A 14,525-nucleotide genomic window follows, 5' to 3' on the forward strand; every position below is an offset into this window, starting at 1 on the left:
CTGTCAGTGGGCACACATTTGATGGAAACAACTGAGGCAGGTGTGTGGACAAAGGTTAGGGTGAAAAAGGTGAAATAAAACGTAAAATTCACATTGAAAAAGTGAGAATTTATTTAGGGGCCGACCACATAGAGGCTGCGAATGGTAAAAGCTAATGGGATTTTAATCCTGAGTAAACGTAGCAAAAGTTATGTTTTAAAACAAGAAGGTCAGTGTGGATGTAAAGTAGGAAAATTTGGTACGAAATGGCAAAAACATTTTTTACTAGTGGATAGTATAGGAACAATTTGGTTGGTGTTAAGATATTTAGAAAAAACAAATACAATCTATAGTTATATAGAGCATTTACAGTTTTTAATCCTACGAGGCTAAATTCGCTAAAATACTTCAATATGGAAAAATAACTCCCTGATGTGTCATGAGTTTGGAGGCTCTCACCTGTTTCTCAGGCGACAGACCGGAGACGGCCATGTAGGTGCTGCCGATCGTCTTGATCTTCTCGATGTCCTGGAAACGGTCCTCGCCCAGCAGCTGTGACGGAGAAAATTACAAAACACCTATAAGTGCTTTGTTTTTTCTGATCACGCAAAACTTCTTTCTGAAAACATCCACAGTTTGAAATGACTCCAACTCTCGATCTGTGGTCGACGTAATCCCACCTTCAACCACTCTGCATATGAAACATCATTTTAGGGGGTGTTTTGTTTGATTGACACGCCTGTGGTGCAGTCAGGTTACAGCTGTCGGTGGGCGGGACGTAGTATCGTCGGGTTTCCAATCAGATAGAGTCAGATCCACCAGCTCGCTCCCCCCCCCCCAGCTCATCCAAATATGGTCACTTCCTGCTTCAAACCGCTCCGAAACTAGCAAAGATGTCGAAGACCAAAATCCAAACTCACAGCTTCATAACGGCCATTCAACAAACGATCAGGCGACGTCACTGCTGGTTGTAATGTGCAAAAATAACATGGACGGATTTGATTATTATTTTTTTCACAAGAATGTGATTGAATTATTCAGATTCATGTACAAACGGAATTTACTTATGTGCTAATTTGCCTCCTAAAAAACAGCCGTCCTGCTCTCCTTATCCGACGCCGACGTTCACGAGCCACTCTTGATGTCGCACTCCGTGCCTCTCCGGAGGAGACTTCCCCCCCCCGACGCCGGTTCGTGTTTTGAGGGAAGAAGTGTTTGAAAGTGAGTGAGCGTTGGCCCGGGGCAGCGCAGGGAGTGCAGCTGGTGTCTTATCTGTCTCTGCTCTTATTAAGGAGACTTTGACATTTTCTGTCAAAAAATAAATAAAAAAGTCGACTGCAGTCTGTCCACGGGGAAACCGAAACATGTGCAGTTTGACTTTTTTACGGAAACTTCGGGCTGAACGTTCAAAACTGAATCTGAAGCGTGGAGTAAAATTACTGAGGAGTTCTTTCATCTACCTGAAATTCACTTCTGATGTGAGAGCTTGAATTCAGAGCTGATAAATACAGGTCAGGATGTAACTCAACCCTGTATTAGAAATATATGATGAATTTAAACTTTTAAATTAGCCAGATGTGTCAAATCTAGATTTAATCGATTAAGTCAAGTCGTGTGTGGAAGATGTTGGAGAGCTGTGACTTTTGTTTTGGGACGGCTTTTTTTTATACACACCGAGTTTATGTTAAAGATGTGGTCAATATTTTTTAATTGTCTAAAAGTTGTTTTAGATTTCTTAAGCATCTTTTTCTTACAGCCCAGATTCTCTGTTTTCCAGCAGGCCGTTTCAACCGCACGCTCAGAAGTTAAAAAGCAGAAGTAGTAGGTGTACTTCAAAGTCTGCCGTCTCACCTCATCAAAGTCGGCGATGATTTCGTTGAGGAGCCTCAGGCACTCGACTCCCTGGTTGTTCATCTCGGTCTGGGAGTAGAAGTCGGCGAAGCCCGGGATGGAGGCGAACATGACGCCCACGGCGTTGTAGGACTGCGAGTACAGCTCCTGTGGGGACGGACGTCACAAAGCGAAGCCTCGTATGTCACATTTCTCTCAAATAAAAAGCTTTTGTTAATGTGGGATTTATTTGAAGTTCAGGATGTTTTGAGTTTTGAGTCAAATTGCAGTTTATGTTTTCATGAATAGTTTTTGATTAACTACAGATTGATGATTATTTTTTAAACAGTACCTCAACACAAAATTTACTTTTTTTTTTATCATATAAATTATAATATTTTATAATACTGTCAAGGAATTAAAACGCTTTGTCGACGGAAATGTGCCTGTCTTTAGGAACGGTGCCGTTTGGACTTCTGTAGGTTTGTGATGTCACAAACTCACTCTCATGTCATATGTCGACCCTTAGCACGACCTACTGACCAACCTTTTATGTAAACTGGACAGCCTGGAAAAGGTGGTGGAGAGGAGGACGCTGAACAAATTATTGTCCATATTGGATAATCCTGACCACCCTCTCCACCACCTGCTGCAGGGGCAGCGGAGCACTTTCTCTAAAAGATTCCTCCAGCTCCGCTGTCACAAGGACAGATACAGGAGATCATTCCTGCCGACAGCAATAAGACTGTACAATAACTCACCTCTGGCAAAATCCATCACATAACAATAACACTGTTGACTGTGTTTCTTGGTTTGTTTGCATATAATATATATAGATATATAGATATATACTGTACTGTATATATGTTGACTGTGTTCTTGGTTTGTTTGTATATAATATATATAGATATATAATGTACTGTATAAACTGTGCATTTTATATTGTATATTTTATATTTATACTTGTTACTGCTATTTACTGCTATTTTATTTATTTGATCTATTATTATATTATATTCTAGTATTTTATTCTATTATTTCTATTATTATTATCTTATTGCTTCTGTATGCTGCTGTAGTGAAAAAATTTCCCCTTGGGGATTAATAAAGTACATACCTACCTACCTAAAAAAAAAACAAAAAAACATGGAGCGGTCATATTGTTACGGAGCTAGCCGGCTACAAGACCTAAGAAAGCTTGCGGTTGACCTGGGGGTGTGTCACTCAGAAAAGAGTCAGCCAATCAGAAGAGAGGGTTGTTGATCGCAAAACGTCTTAAAGACGCAGAAACGAAGCTTTCTGTTCCAGGTAGAGCTGAAGAACTTAAGAAAGGAGATATTAAACGATATTGATAGCTTTTGGATATTTTGGATGTCAAGTCTGCAAATAAAAAAACAAAAGTATAAAATTGGGGACCTTTAAAAAAATAAAAACATTCATTCTTGTATCTGTGCCAAAAAAAACGGAGGTTTGAAGAGTCTTGTTTGTTGCTCAGCAGGTGTACTGCAGTATCAGACGGGGTTGATACCATATTGTATGCTGCACTACATTGTCTCCACCACCGGGGGGCAATGTTGACACGTGACCAAAGCGGCGCAGCGGGCCCTGCTGACATGAAACAGCATGTCCACACATACTAATGTAATCTGCAGTAATTCAATGTGTCATTCTGGGGAGTATTTTATTAATGTGCAGGTAAACATAGGGTCCAGACACAGTTCAACATTTCGAGTTAATAATACATTCTCCTTCTCTGTATTCTGCTCGCCTTTTAAATTTAATTACACACTTGTGAAAATAAGACACCGACTTAATCGTGACATCCTCACTGACATTAAACGCACTTAACGAGCTCGGTCGAATGTCTTCAGAGCTACAAAGTGAAACTTGGTGAAAGTTGGACTTCCTTGGTCGTTCTCTGTCTCTCTTTACGACCACGTAAGTCAGGTTTTATTTGGGGGTTTCTTCCAGCAAGTGGAGCCTCTTTAACAAACTTCACAAGTTTTTTTTTTCTCTATTATGTAGAAAAGAAAGACAACAAATAAAAGTAGAACACAACTTCCTCCTCATCATCTCCAAGTTGTTCAGTTTCGGTTGGGATGTGGTGACTGTCTACGTCAGGGGTCCTCCAACCTTGTTTCCCCTGAGAGCTACTCTGATCTGCCACAGACGGTTTTCCAACTCTTCACGTGACAAAGATGAAGTTCATCTTTTTTTTTTTATAGCTCTGATTTAGTCTGGAACTCGGATCTGGATACCTCACTACCGTATATGTTTATTGTCCTACAACTCTGACTGTTTCTCTTCAATTCAGTGAAACCTCCAGTAGTACTTTGTAGTTTCTGCGGTTGCCATGGTCACACGGTGGGCAATTGGCACCAGGTTAGAAAAAGCAGCAGCGAAAAGAGTAGCGAAGTTAATTTGCATGTTATTTTACAAACAGAAAAAAATCAAATGACGGAAATGAATATACTTCTTCATTAATAGGCAACCGGCAACCTTCACATCCTGCCGATGCGTCCTCGAGCAGGGCACCGAAACCCAAATAATATTGCAAATAATCCAAAAACTACCTGTTGATAATAAATACCACTCAGCTCGATTAATTTCACAGATCATTGAAAACCTCTTCGGCGGGTGGAGGAGCCTTATTAATAAACCAGTGCTGCGGTATCTAAATCACAGAACAATAAACAGCCTGATTAATAATGTAACGAGTGATTAGGACCCAAACCATCCTAATGGATGCATTTTTAATCATGTCCTTTTTAATTAGGAACCGCCACGGGAGCAGAACGATATCAGCTCTCATTCATAATTCATCCGGCGCTCCACCTTTTGTTTTTGGGAGATCGGAGGAGTCGATACCGAGGGAGGACGCACGAGGACGATACGGCGATCGCACGCCGGCACGTGATAAGTGTCCTCCGACCAAATACCATCAGTCATCTACTGAATCGGAAAAAAAGAAAGACATGAAAAAGCCATTTTCATGTCTCAATATCCTGGTGTTGGATATTTAAATAGATTCATCCAAATGGTGTCTCGTCTTTTATCTTAATTGCTGGCAGCACATTACAGAGGAACACAAAGTTGTCAGCCAGCCTTTACATATGACCCACTGACACGCTGTCCTCTAGTGGACTCGCAGATGTACTACACGCATCTACCGCCCTACCGTCCCACCCATAAATGTTTCAATAGCTTCATAAGGACTACTCTGCCTGCTAATTTGCCACTAAACTCAAAAGGAGTGAAATCATCAAAACACGGATATAATACCGGTGATGCTGCAATCTCACAGGATGAGGTCAGTCCACCTTTGTCACCAACTCTCCTCAGTGCCAAACAATCGATACTGAGCTCCAAAACCGCCGCCGCGAAGCAACATGAGCACAAGACCAGCTGTACTCGAGCCTCCGGTCAACAGTTAATAAAAAAAAAACTGCATTCAAGGATTTGGAAGCTCTGCAGTATGATTTTTTTGGGGAAACAGATTTCGCAGCGCGTGTGAAGTTCAAGCAGGGTCGGATCTGAAAAACAAGTGCAGAGCGGCTCCATTCAAGGGGAAATTAAAAAAAGTACCAAAAAAAGAACCGGGGCTGCAGAGGTTAAGGCGAACAAACCGGACCGTTTGACTTTGTGCTGAGTCACCTTAGCGACGGAGACATAAATCAATGTCCTCTCCGCCACTGACTGACAACATGTTATTAAAATCAAATCGAATGCACGCCACCCAAAAAAAAAAAAAAAAAAAAAAAAAAAGGGTCTCCGACTCGACACAGATTTTCGGCTGAATGAACCGATTCTCTCCCTCTCATCTCTGTACGCTCTTTGAAAAGCAATTACGCAGCCTTTTTCTTTTCTTTTGCAGCCTGGAAAGCCAAGGCTGGTTGAACGCATTGTAATGAACGCAAGGGACTAATTTTGGAGCAGGTCTATGGAGGAAAAACGAGGTGAAGCGTGCAAATGTCTCAAAGGAGGTGCTGTGTTATTAAAAAAAAAAAAAAAAACTCAAAATATTGAGCTCCAGAGTCAGAACTGCGCTTTAGATGTGGACCGTTACCGAAAACATTAACCTTCGTACGTATCAGCGGCTGAATAAAAAGAGGTCCCACACTTAAGTCTTATGTTTCTGTATCAATGATTTCAGATCAATGACTATATTAAAGTGGACGTAGCATCCGGGTCTGAATAATGACACTGGAAGCGCCTTAAGCTGCAATACCACCGAGTGCCACTAGAGGTTGGCTCCAAAAAGCCCCCATAGACTCCCATTCAGCGAGTCAATAAAAATTTTCCATGAGTTATTTAGGTGTTGTCAGCTAAAGTCGCTCCTTATTACTTTTCTGGAGGTCCATCTCAAAAGAAAATAAGCCTCAGAAAGATGTATTTTTGGGGGAGCGTGTCTGTTTGATTGACAGGCCTGACGATACTACGCCCCGCCCACCGATAGCCGTAACCTGACTGCAACCACTGCAGTCGGGTTACGGCTATCGGTGGGCGGGGCGTAGTATCGTTAGGTTTCCAATCAGATCAGTCAGATCCACCAGCTGGCTCCTCCCCCAGCTCGTCCAAATATGGCCACTTCCTGCTCCAAACCGCTCTGAACAAGCAAAGATGGCACCGGACAAAATCTGAACTTGAGGCTTTAATAACGACCTTTCTCAAACCAACGGGTAACAATAACATCAAACTTGATATAAACCTTAATTTTCCTTAAGATTAGATTTCCTGCCTTCCCAACTGGTTTAAGTTAATTAATATACGCTTGGAATGGATCTTGGATAATAATGAAGTTATTCTTATATGTTAATATTGATGGAGACACTTATGGAAAAAAATAAGGCAAAAAATTTCAAGACTAAGTATAATAATACCTAAAAAACAAAAAAAAAGTCAATCATTTTTTTCAAAAAGAAATTCCCACCTCGTTGTCCCGGTCCTTCTCCAGGAAGTGTCGGGCCACGTGGCTCGGTAAGATGTTCCTCAGCATGTTCTCGTTGTGTTCTCGCAGCTCCTTCATCTCGTTTATCTCCTCTTTGGCCTGGACGCGCCACAGAAAGTCCAACCGGGCCGTGTACTCCAGCTGAAGACAAAAAAACAAAAAAACACAGAAAATGTTTAACAAATAAAAAAAAAAGTTAGGAGTCTCGCCGTAACATCTCGGTGTTTCTGATATATAAACTATGTTAAGTGTGCTAACTTTGTGATTTTGCATTACTTGATGTTTTACATTTGTGTAATTCATTTGGGGTATTGGGATAAATTACTCAGTTATAATAGAAGCCATTTTGTCAAGGATCAAAAACTTGCCCTCTTTCATATGCAGAGAAGATATTCTGAGATATTCTAACGTCGGAGGTCTGACAGTAAGTGCTGACGTCTATGGGCGCGACTTCCTGTGTCCCTTTCAAATTAAAAGCTAGCAAGCATTTCACACACAGTTCAGAGGTATACTAAGTTGGTCTTTCATCACTTTTATCTGCCTTGTTTCGGTTATTTAACAACCAGGACAAATACACACCAGCTTCTTTTTTTTCTCTAAATATTTGATGCTACTTTGAAACCAGAAAATCCCTGCTCCTTTCTTTTATTTTGTGCGTACCCCTTTCCAGACTTTGCAGACAGGCCTCAGCCAAAGACGGGCCTTTGGTAATTACTTAGTTGCTTAAAAATTTAAGCAAAACTTCAGGGGAAAGTCTGTTGTTTATGTCATTTAGATGATGGAAAAGGCTAAGCCGCAATTCGGGAACAAGCGGCTAAATTAAAAGAATCCGTTAAAGGCCGGATCAATTATGTAACGCGAGAATACGATCAATCTGAAGTGTGGGAAAACGACTCCGATAAGCAACGCAAATTGCTTTTTTGAATGCACAATTAATACAAAGTCATTTGAATACATTAGAGCCAAACAAAAGTCGGTACCATTTAGTTTGTACTTGTGGAGGAGAGGAATAATAAAATAAAAAAAAGAAATCATCCTTGATGTTGAAAATTAACTTCGAGGGCCTGTGAGGATTGAAGCGTCTCTGTCTGCCGTTCGGCAGAAACAGTTGTTGTGATTAATCGTGCTATCAATTAGTGGCTTAATCATACGAGTGAGTACAAAAAAAACCCGTCGTTTTTCTAATTAAGAAGGCGAAGCCTGCGGGGGACCCCGTTTTGGCGTGAGAATAATGAGACGGAGGCCGGTGAACGAACGCGGTCGCTCAGTCTTTAACCGACGCGACCTCCGCAGTACCTCCGAGTACGAGAGAAGAAAATAAAATGACTCCCGGTACCTCCCCCCCTCCCTCCCCCGTGCAACATTTTACTTGACGTGAGAGCTGCCGTCACCTCACACACGTGTTTACCGCAGGATAATCTCCAGTTACATGTTCTGATTTGACACCCAAGGTTCGAATAAGAGGATATTAAACACAAGGCAAAAATCCAGGTGAATAAAAATGGCAAGTACTTTTTCAAGGACTTCTTTTCACCTTCACTGCACTTTTGAGGGAAATTTTGCGCTTTTCACCACACTTTATTTATTTTACAACTGCAGCTGCTGGTTTGAATATTTTACATTTAGTAAGTATTTTAGGCAATATGAGACATTTGGAGAACGTTTTTAAGATGTGCATGAATCAACGGTGGCTGTGCAACTTGTGAAAAACGCAAAAAAGTCCCTCTTTAGTTCCACCGTTTGGTTTTGACCCTTTTGGGCTCCTGTAGAAACGTGGCAGCTCTGTGGAAGAGGACCCCTACGTAGATATGAAGGACTGATTCTAAGCTCAGGAAAACAAAACAATTTTTAGTTTCAGATGATTATATACTAATGAGTAATATATTCGAACCTCTGCCTGGTTAGATTTTCTTAAATCACACACACTGCATCTTAAAAACAATTATTCAACAGAAAACTAGATTTAAAAAAAAAAATAACAACAACAAAGTAATTATTTCAAAATAAGAGCTTTTTCTGCATATTTGTACTAAAACGCTTGCCGTTCACCGTGTTTGATGTTGTAATTTCCGCTCCGATGGGACGCAACATTCGGTGAACAACGACCTCATCAGGTCATCATGATGTAAAAAGCCTCTAAGCTTAGTCAAACAAACTCCTGAAGTGAATCCATTAACTGGTTTTATTTCTAGTTAAAAGCACAATAATACAGTTAGAGAGAAGAGTCTCCTTCCCTGTGAGATTAAAATTACACACCAATCATCTTTTCATCGAGGATTTTTCAAGCCTCGCTGAGTGTTTGAGCATCAGCGTATTGAGGGGAAAATGTGTTTTTGTTAAGCGAAGAATTAACAATCGTATTTAACAAGCACTAAATGAGAGTTGCTCGTCATGACAGAGGCTGCAAAGAAGAATAAAAGAGTGAATCGGTCCCCACTCCATCCCTCTCATCTCGTAGGCTCTTCTTCGCAACACAATAAAATCACATAAAGTGTGTGATTTTATTGTCGGAGTGTGAAAGAGGCGCTCGCTAATGTGTCAGCACCCCTCCGTGTTCATGTATTTTCTTAACAATGGACGACACTGCTGCGAGTTTATGGCTACAAAAGACTGAAAGGCCAAAATCCAGATGATGCTTCATTCAGCTTTTTCTTAATACGTTGATTTATGACCTCGATATACTTCATCAACACGTGTTTCTGCAGGATCTCAGCTCCTCCAGTGTACAAGTACTCGGTCAAGAAAGTTTTAAGACTGCCGTTTTGATTTGCTGACACCTGGTGGTGATTTCAGTGGTGTTTTACCAAACAGAAACTGCAGTTCCTCAAATGGCCACTTGAGGCTGGCTCCAAAAGTGAGTCAATCCCGAGCGGTCACCGACAGTAACGTCACCCATTTGGTTTGTAAACTGTCGTTACGAAGCCTCGAGTTCAGATTTTGGCCGTCGACATCTTGCTTTTTTTGCTGCTTTTTTTTGTTTCAAGTGTTTAGCAAAGAGCAATGTAAAAGGAAACACTGAAGAAATCAAGAAACAGAACAAAAAATGTCATCCCGAATTTGGATCTATCTACGATAATGAGAAGATAACAAAAAAACAGATTTGTAAAACATCGAACCCTAAAAAAAAACCTTAACAACAAGTTATTTGAAATGAAAAGCGCAGAGTTCACGAAAAGGATCACGTTTTTTGCACTGAGAGTAAACAGCATCTTTTATTTATTTGCACTCTTTTCTCTCGGCCCCGACGCTCGAACGGCTTTCTACGAGCTCCAAGCGTTTACGCGCCTCACACTGTCATTGTCTCCGCTTTGCCCAACAAGTGATCGAATTGACCCAGAGAAAATCAATATGCCACGAGATGACTTCAAACACGGCTGCCTTCTACATTCACCGAGGCCACAAAAGACCTTCAATTACGTGGGGCCGTCTCCCTCTCCCTTTCCATCTCTGGCCGACGCCGGGCCCGCTGAACTGCATGATCAAAGGTTGCCATAGAGAGAGCATGAAAGCGGCGTGGGGGGGGGGGGGGGTACCAGTTGCCTTCGGGCTGCTGACTCCGGCTGCATCTTTATATATATATAAAAAAAAAGAAGATAAATAAAAAGAAAAACGGCTCGTGTAATGGATCGGACGTGTTGAAACGAAGTGGTCTGCTTCTGCTCTGCTTTGTCAGAGGGAAACACTCAGGTCACATATTACGCAGCAATAAACCCTGACAGGATGTTTTTCTCTGCTATTACGGCGGTAATGCTGCTACTGCTGCTGTTGGGTATTAAAAGGCTCACTGCCCAATCTTTTTATTTATTTATTTATTTTTTTTTGGCCTCGCAACTTCTTAAAGCGCCATCGACACGCAACCCTTTTTGTCACAGCTTGTTTGCACAACAAAACAGTTCAGCCGAAAAGTGAATTTTCTCACAGTTTTTCATTTTGGTGTTACCAGATCCCAAAAATTCCCCCCGCAGGGAATATGAGTCAGGCCACGCTACATAGAGAATTGTTTCTAGTGTTTGCATCCTCAGACCTCGGGTTTGGAGCAGCCTTTTTGACCAATCAGCATTAAGCGCCATATGTGCCGAAACCATACACTTGTAAATAAAAGTGTTCGTAGCTTCAGGGTTTAAAAATTTAGGCCGATGCAGAAGTGCCTAAAGCTGCAATACCACCGAGTGCCACTAGAGGTCGGCTCCAAAAAGCCTCCGGCTCCATAGACTCCCATTCAACTTCTCCAAAGAAATTCAAAGTCAACAAAAGTTTGTCTACCAGTTATCTCTGTTTTGCTCACTAAAGTCGCTCCTTCTTATTCATTTTCTGGCGCTCCATCTGAAAATAATCCCGTCACATAATAAGAAACAGCTGTTTCAGGGCTTCCTTCGGGAAACATGGATGCTGATCAAGCAAAACAAAAAAGAAATGTGGCAACAGCCTTAACTTGCCCCAAGGAATTTGGACACTGCACTTACTTTTTACAGCTCCAATCTAACTGGCAGGAATGAAAAACCGAAAACACCAGCAAATCAACTTTATGAGCTACTACTCGTATGGTGAAAGTCTGATTACCGATAAAAACTGTTGAAGTCTCACCTGCTGGCCGTGGTAAAACACAGCGAGGAGGAACATGGCCATCAGGAGCAAAGACGTCTCTTTGGTTCCCAGGAAGTTTCTGTTGGAGCCAAAAGAGAGAAAAGAGCTTTTAGTGTTTGGTTCTGTCATTTCACTGATGCAAAATAAAAAAGGTGTAATTCTGACAATGTTAAAAGTAATGTTTTCATTCTGCTTCTCATTTTCCTCAGTCCTTACTATGATCTAATTCTACATGTTATAATAGATAAACTGCAGCATGATATAAAAAAGAAGCTGCTGTTTTTTTTTTCCCACCCTCCTAATCTGCCAGTTCAGCTTGTTACACAGAGCAGAGGCCTGACGTTAAACAAGAAAAAAAAAAGAAAAACCTCCATAACTCCGTGTTTTCAGCTCGGTCTGCAGGAGGATCAGAAGTAGTGCAGGATCTGCGGCTGATCTGAGAATCACGGAGGATTACCGGCTCACGGAGATGTAGAGATGCTGCTCCGGGCATTTTTTTTTTCTTTTTTATGGAGTAAAGAGCTAAACTCCCAAAACAAGTGGAAAAAATAAAGAGAGAATTTGTTTTTGCGGTGCAAAGGATCAGCTCGTGACAGCGAGAGTTGGTTTGATGTCTTTAGGAAGTAGCGGTGCCAGAAGGAAAACCAACGCAGGACCTGAGAATCTCTGACATCCACGGATAAACATAAATTGGATGGGAGGTGGGGGGGTTATGCAGATTTTCTTGGTTAAAAATCCAGGTCATTTGATAAAGTTTAGAGCTGAACTTAAAAGTTACACTTTTAACAAATTGTCAGACTGTAAAATGGTAGAGTTTAAAGAAAATTTATTTACACCCTCAAATAACATTTTACTATATTTTTTCTATTTTCCACCACTGGAAATATGGTCCAAAGGTACAGTCGACCAATCAGATCGCTGGGTCGGAACTACTGGTCGTATAATGTTGGTTTGAACCTCGTCAGCGCGACGGAGGTACTTTCTCACCTCTGCCCTCCATTTCAAATAAAAACATACGCAGCAGATGCTACAGAACCTAATCAAGAGAGTCGACTGGACGGAGACGGACTTCAGATGCTGCAGAAAAAGTGGCACTCACTCCGTGTTGTTGTGGACGGCGTCGTAGCGAACGAACAGCGAGGTGTAGAAGGCTTCGGTCAGCAGCGAGTAGATGGCGATCATCACCAGCAGCACGGCCAGCTTCAGCACCGAGTTCAGCCGCAGGAACACGGCGCACGTCACCATCGCCAGGACGCCCGTGAATACAAAATACTGGGAGAGACGGGAGACACATGGACAACTTTCACCAGGTCTATCCTGTGTTTGAAACATTTAAAATGTGGCTTACGACTAAAAATCGATAAAAAATGGTTTATTTCAGGTTACACCTAAAACACACCTGTGATTAATTAAGGGGCTCAGTAACAACCTCCTTTTTGTACCACGAGCCTCACTTTGTGCTCCGATTATCTGCTGTCAGAGTAGCAAAAAGTGGATTTGGACACGCCCTCAAATGCGCCTTAAATGGTTTAGATATTACCACATATCTGTTAGCATACTGGCATTAGCATTCAAAGTGAAATATGCAATACTATTTTTTTGTAAGTGGTATTCCAGCAATTTCTCATTGAATTCCCACAATCTTTAGTCAGTAATTCAGGGAACAATTTTACAAAATAATCGAAACAACAGATGTTCAGATATCTTTGACCTAAAACAGTAAATCCCGCATTTTCCCATAATGCAACTCAAGAGCGTCGCAGTCATCCTCGTTGGATCCTTCTCAGCCGGTGAAGCGACTTGTAGTCCAAACTGAAACATCTTTCACTGTTAAATCATTAAATCACAAACTAATGAGCTGAACTTTATGTATAAAGTTGGTGGAACGCCGCTTTATAAAACTCAAATTAAAACTCCGCCGCGGATTCGTCAGAAACATTTTCTCTTTCACCGCGTCGGACACAATATTCCAGTCTGGTTTTGTCTCGTCTAGAAAAAAAAAAAGAAAAAGTCCATCCCTCTTCTGTCTGTCTTATTTGCACACATCAGACTCTCCTGACCCCTCGGGAGGAAATAAGTTTGTGATGTATACGCGCGGGCAAAAAACGCATGACTCAACTCCCCTCCCCGAGCTCGGAGCTATAAAAATGCAGCTCCCTTATTGAGTCCATCAATCAGCCGCGTTTTGTGTGAGCAAAGCAAACATAATGGATATTTTTCTCTGTGACGTTCTGATGGCTCCATCAGTCGCCCGTTGTCTGAGGCGAGACCTCCCTCTGGGCGCCGGCAGATGTCGAGGATGTTTAATTCATCATTTTGCCGCTGTCGCAGAAGTGAGGAGGGGGGATGGGAGGGGTGGGGGGGGGGGGGGGGGGGGGCGACAACACAACAGATGGTGGATGGACCCGACTGCAAAAACAAAAAAAAAAGAAATTCTGACTCGTTTTTTTTTTAAGTCGGTACCTCTGGGTAGAAGCAGATGTCTGGGATGGAGGCCGACTCGTTGTACGTCTGGTTCCTTGAGGTGTCGGACTTGTCGAAGTCGCACCACAGCTGCGAGGAGACCGACAAGGGGGGAGGATTATTGTTGTCGTTACAGTGTTAAACCGATGCAGGATGAGTGTAGAAAAATACCCCCACCCTCCGAACAATTCCCTCTCAGTACAGTTTTATTTTTAATCTTTCAAGATGTTCTGAGTCAAGACGTTCACGGCTGATTTTTCGTGGGTAAACGCGGCGTTCTGACGTTCTCAAAGCAATAACCCCGCAAACATTTTCATATAAATTAACATTTCGATGCAGCTGCTATTCAGAGAAGCGATGGACTTCATATTTCGGGGGTTGTTTGAAGTGAACAAAAACGAAACGGACAACATGTAATTTAGCTTTAAATTGCAAAAAGCTGACAGCGTTGCAAAACAAGGTATTTTTCTGTTTTGGGTGTGTCGGGATTTCAAATCAAGCTTCCTGAGAACCAACGATGTGATTTGCTTCTTTTATGAAAAGTGCAAAAAGACTTCAAGACTTGTTTTCTGTATTTCTTTGTATTTTTTGAAGGTACTTCAGTGGCCTCTGTCCTCGCGGCCCCGCCTCCTTAAAAGTGTGTTCCCAGACTGCATGAGCACATTCTGAGACAGAATAACATGTTCATACTACCAAACGCAAATTCGGGTACTTTCGCGTC

General features: G+C 41.8%; 1 protein-coding gene across 3 annotated transcripts in view; it reads right to left on the reverse strand.

Annotated features, from left to right (window-relative positions):
* The window catches only part of adcy8 (adenylate cyclase 8 (brain)), a 77,471-nt gene that overhangs the window by 4,122 nt on the left and 58,824 nt on the right, over positions 1-14,525 (reverse strand). For all 3 annotated transcript variants that reach the window (XM_069170214.1, XM_069170211.1, XM_069170213.1), the window contains 6 exons: positions 13,805-13,894; positions 12,441-12,613; positions 11,342-11,420; positions 6,740-6,898; positions 1,831-1,977; positions 439-531 (listed from right to left, as the gene is read on the reverse strand). In XM_069170214.1, the coding sequence (XP_069026315.1) occupies positions 439-531; positions 1,831-1,977; positions 6,740-6,898; positions 11,342-11,420; positions 12,441-12,613; positions 13,805-13,894 (741 nt within the window). The remainder of the gene's footprint in view (positions 1-438; positions 532-1,830; positions 1,978-6,739; positions 6,899-11,341; positions 11,421-12,440; positions 12,614-13,804; positions 13,895-14,525) is intronic.

This window comes from Embiotoca jacksoni, unplaced genomic scaffold (genome assembly GCF_022577435.1).
Source record: "Embiotoca jacksoni isolate LCO1_2020_lvr unplaced genomic scaffold, fEmbJac1.0.p SCAF_48, whole genome shotgun sequence".
NCBI lineage: Eukaryota > Metazoa > Chordata > Actinopteri > Embiotocidae > Embiotoca > Embiotoca jacksoni.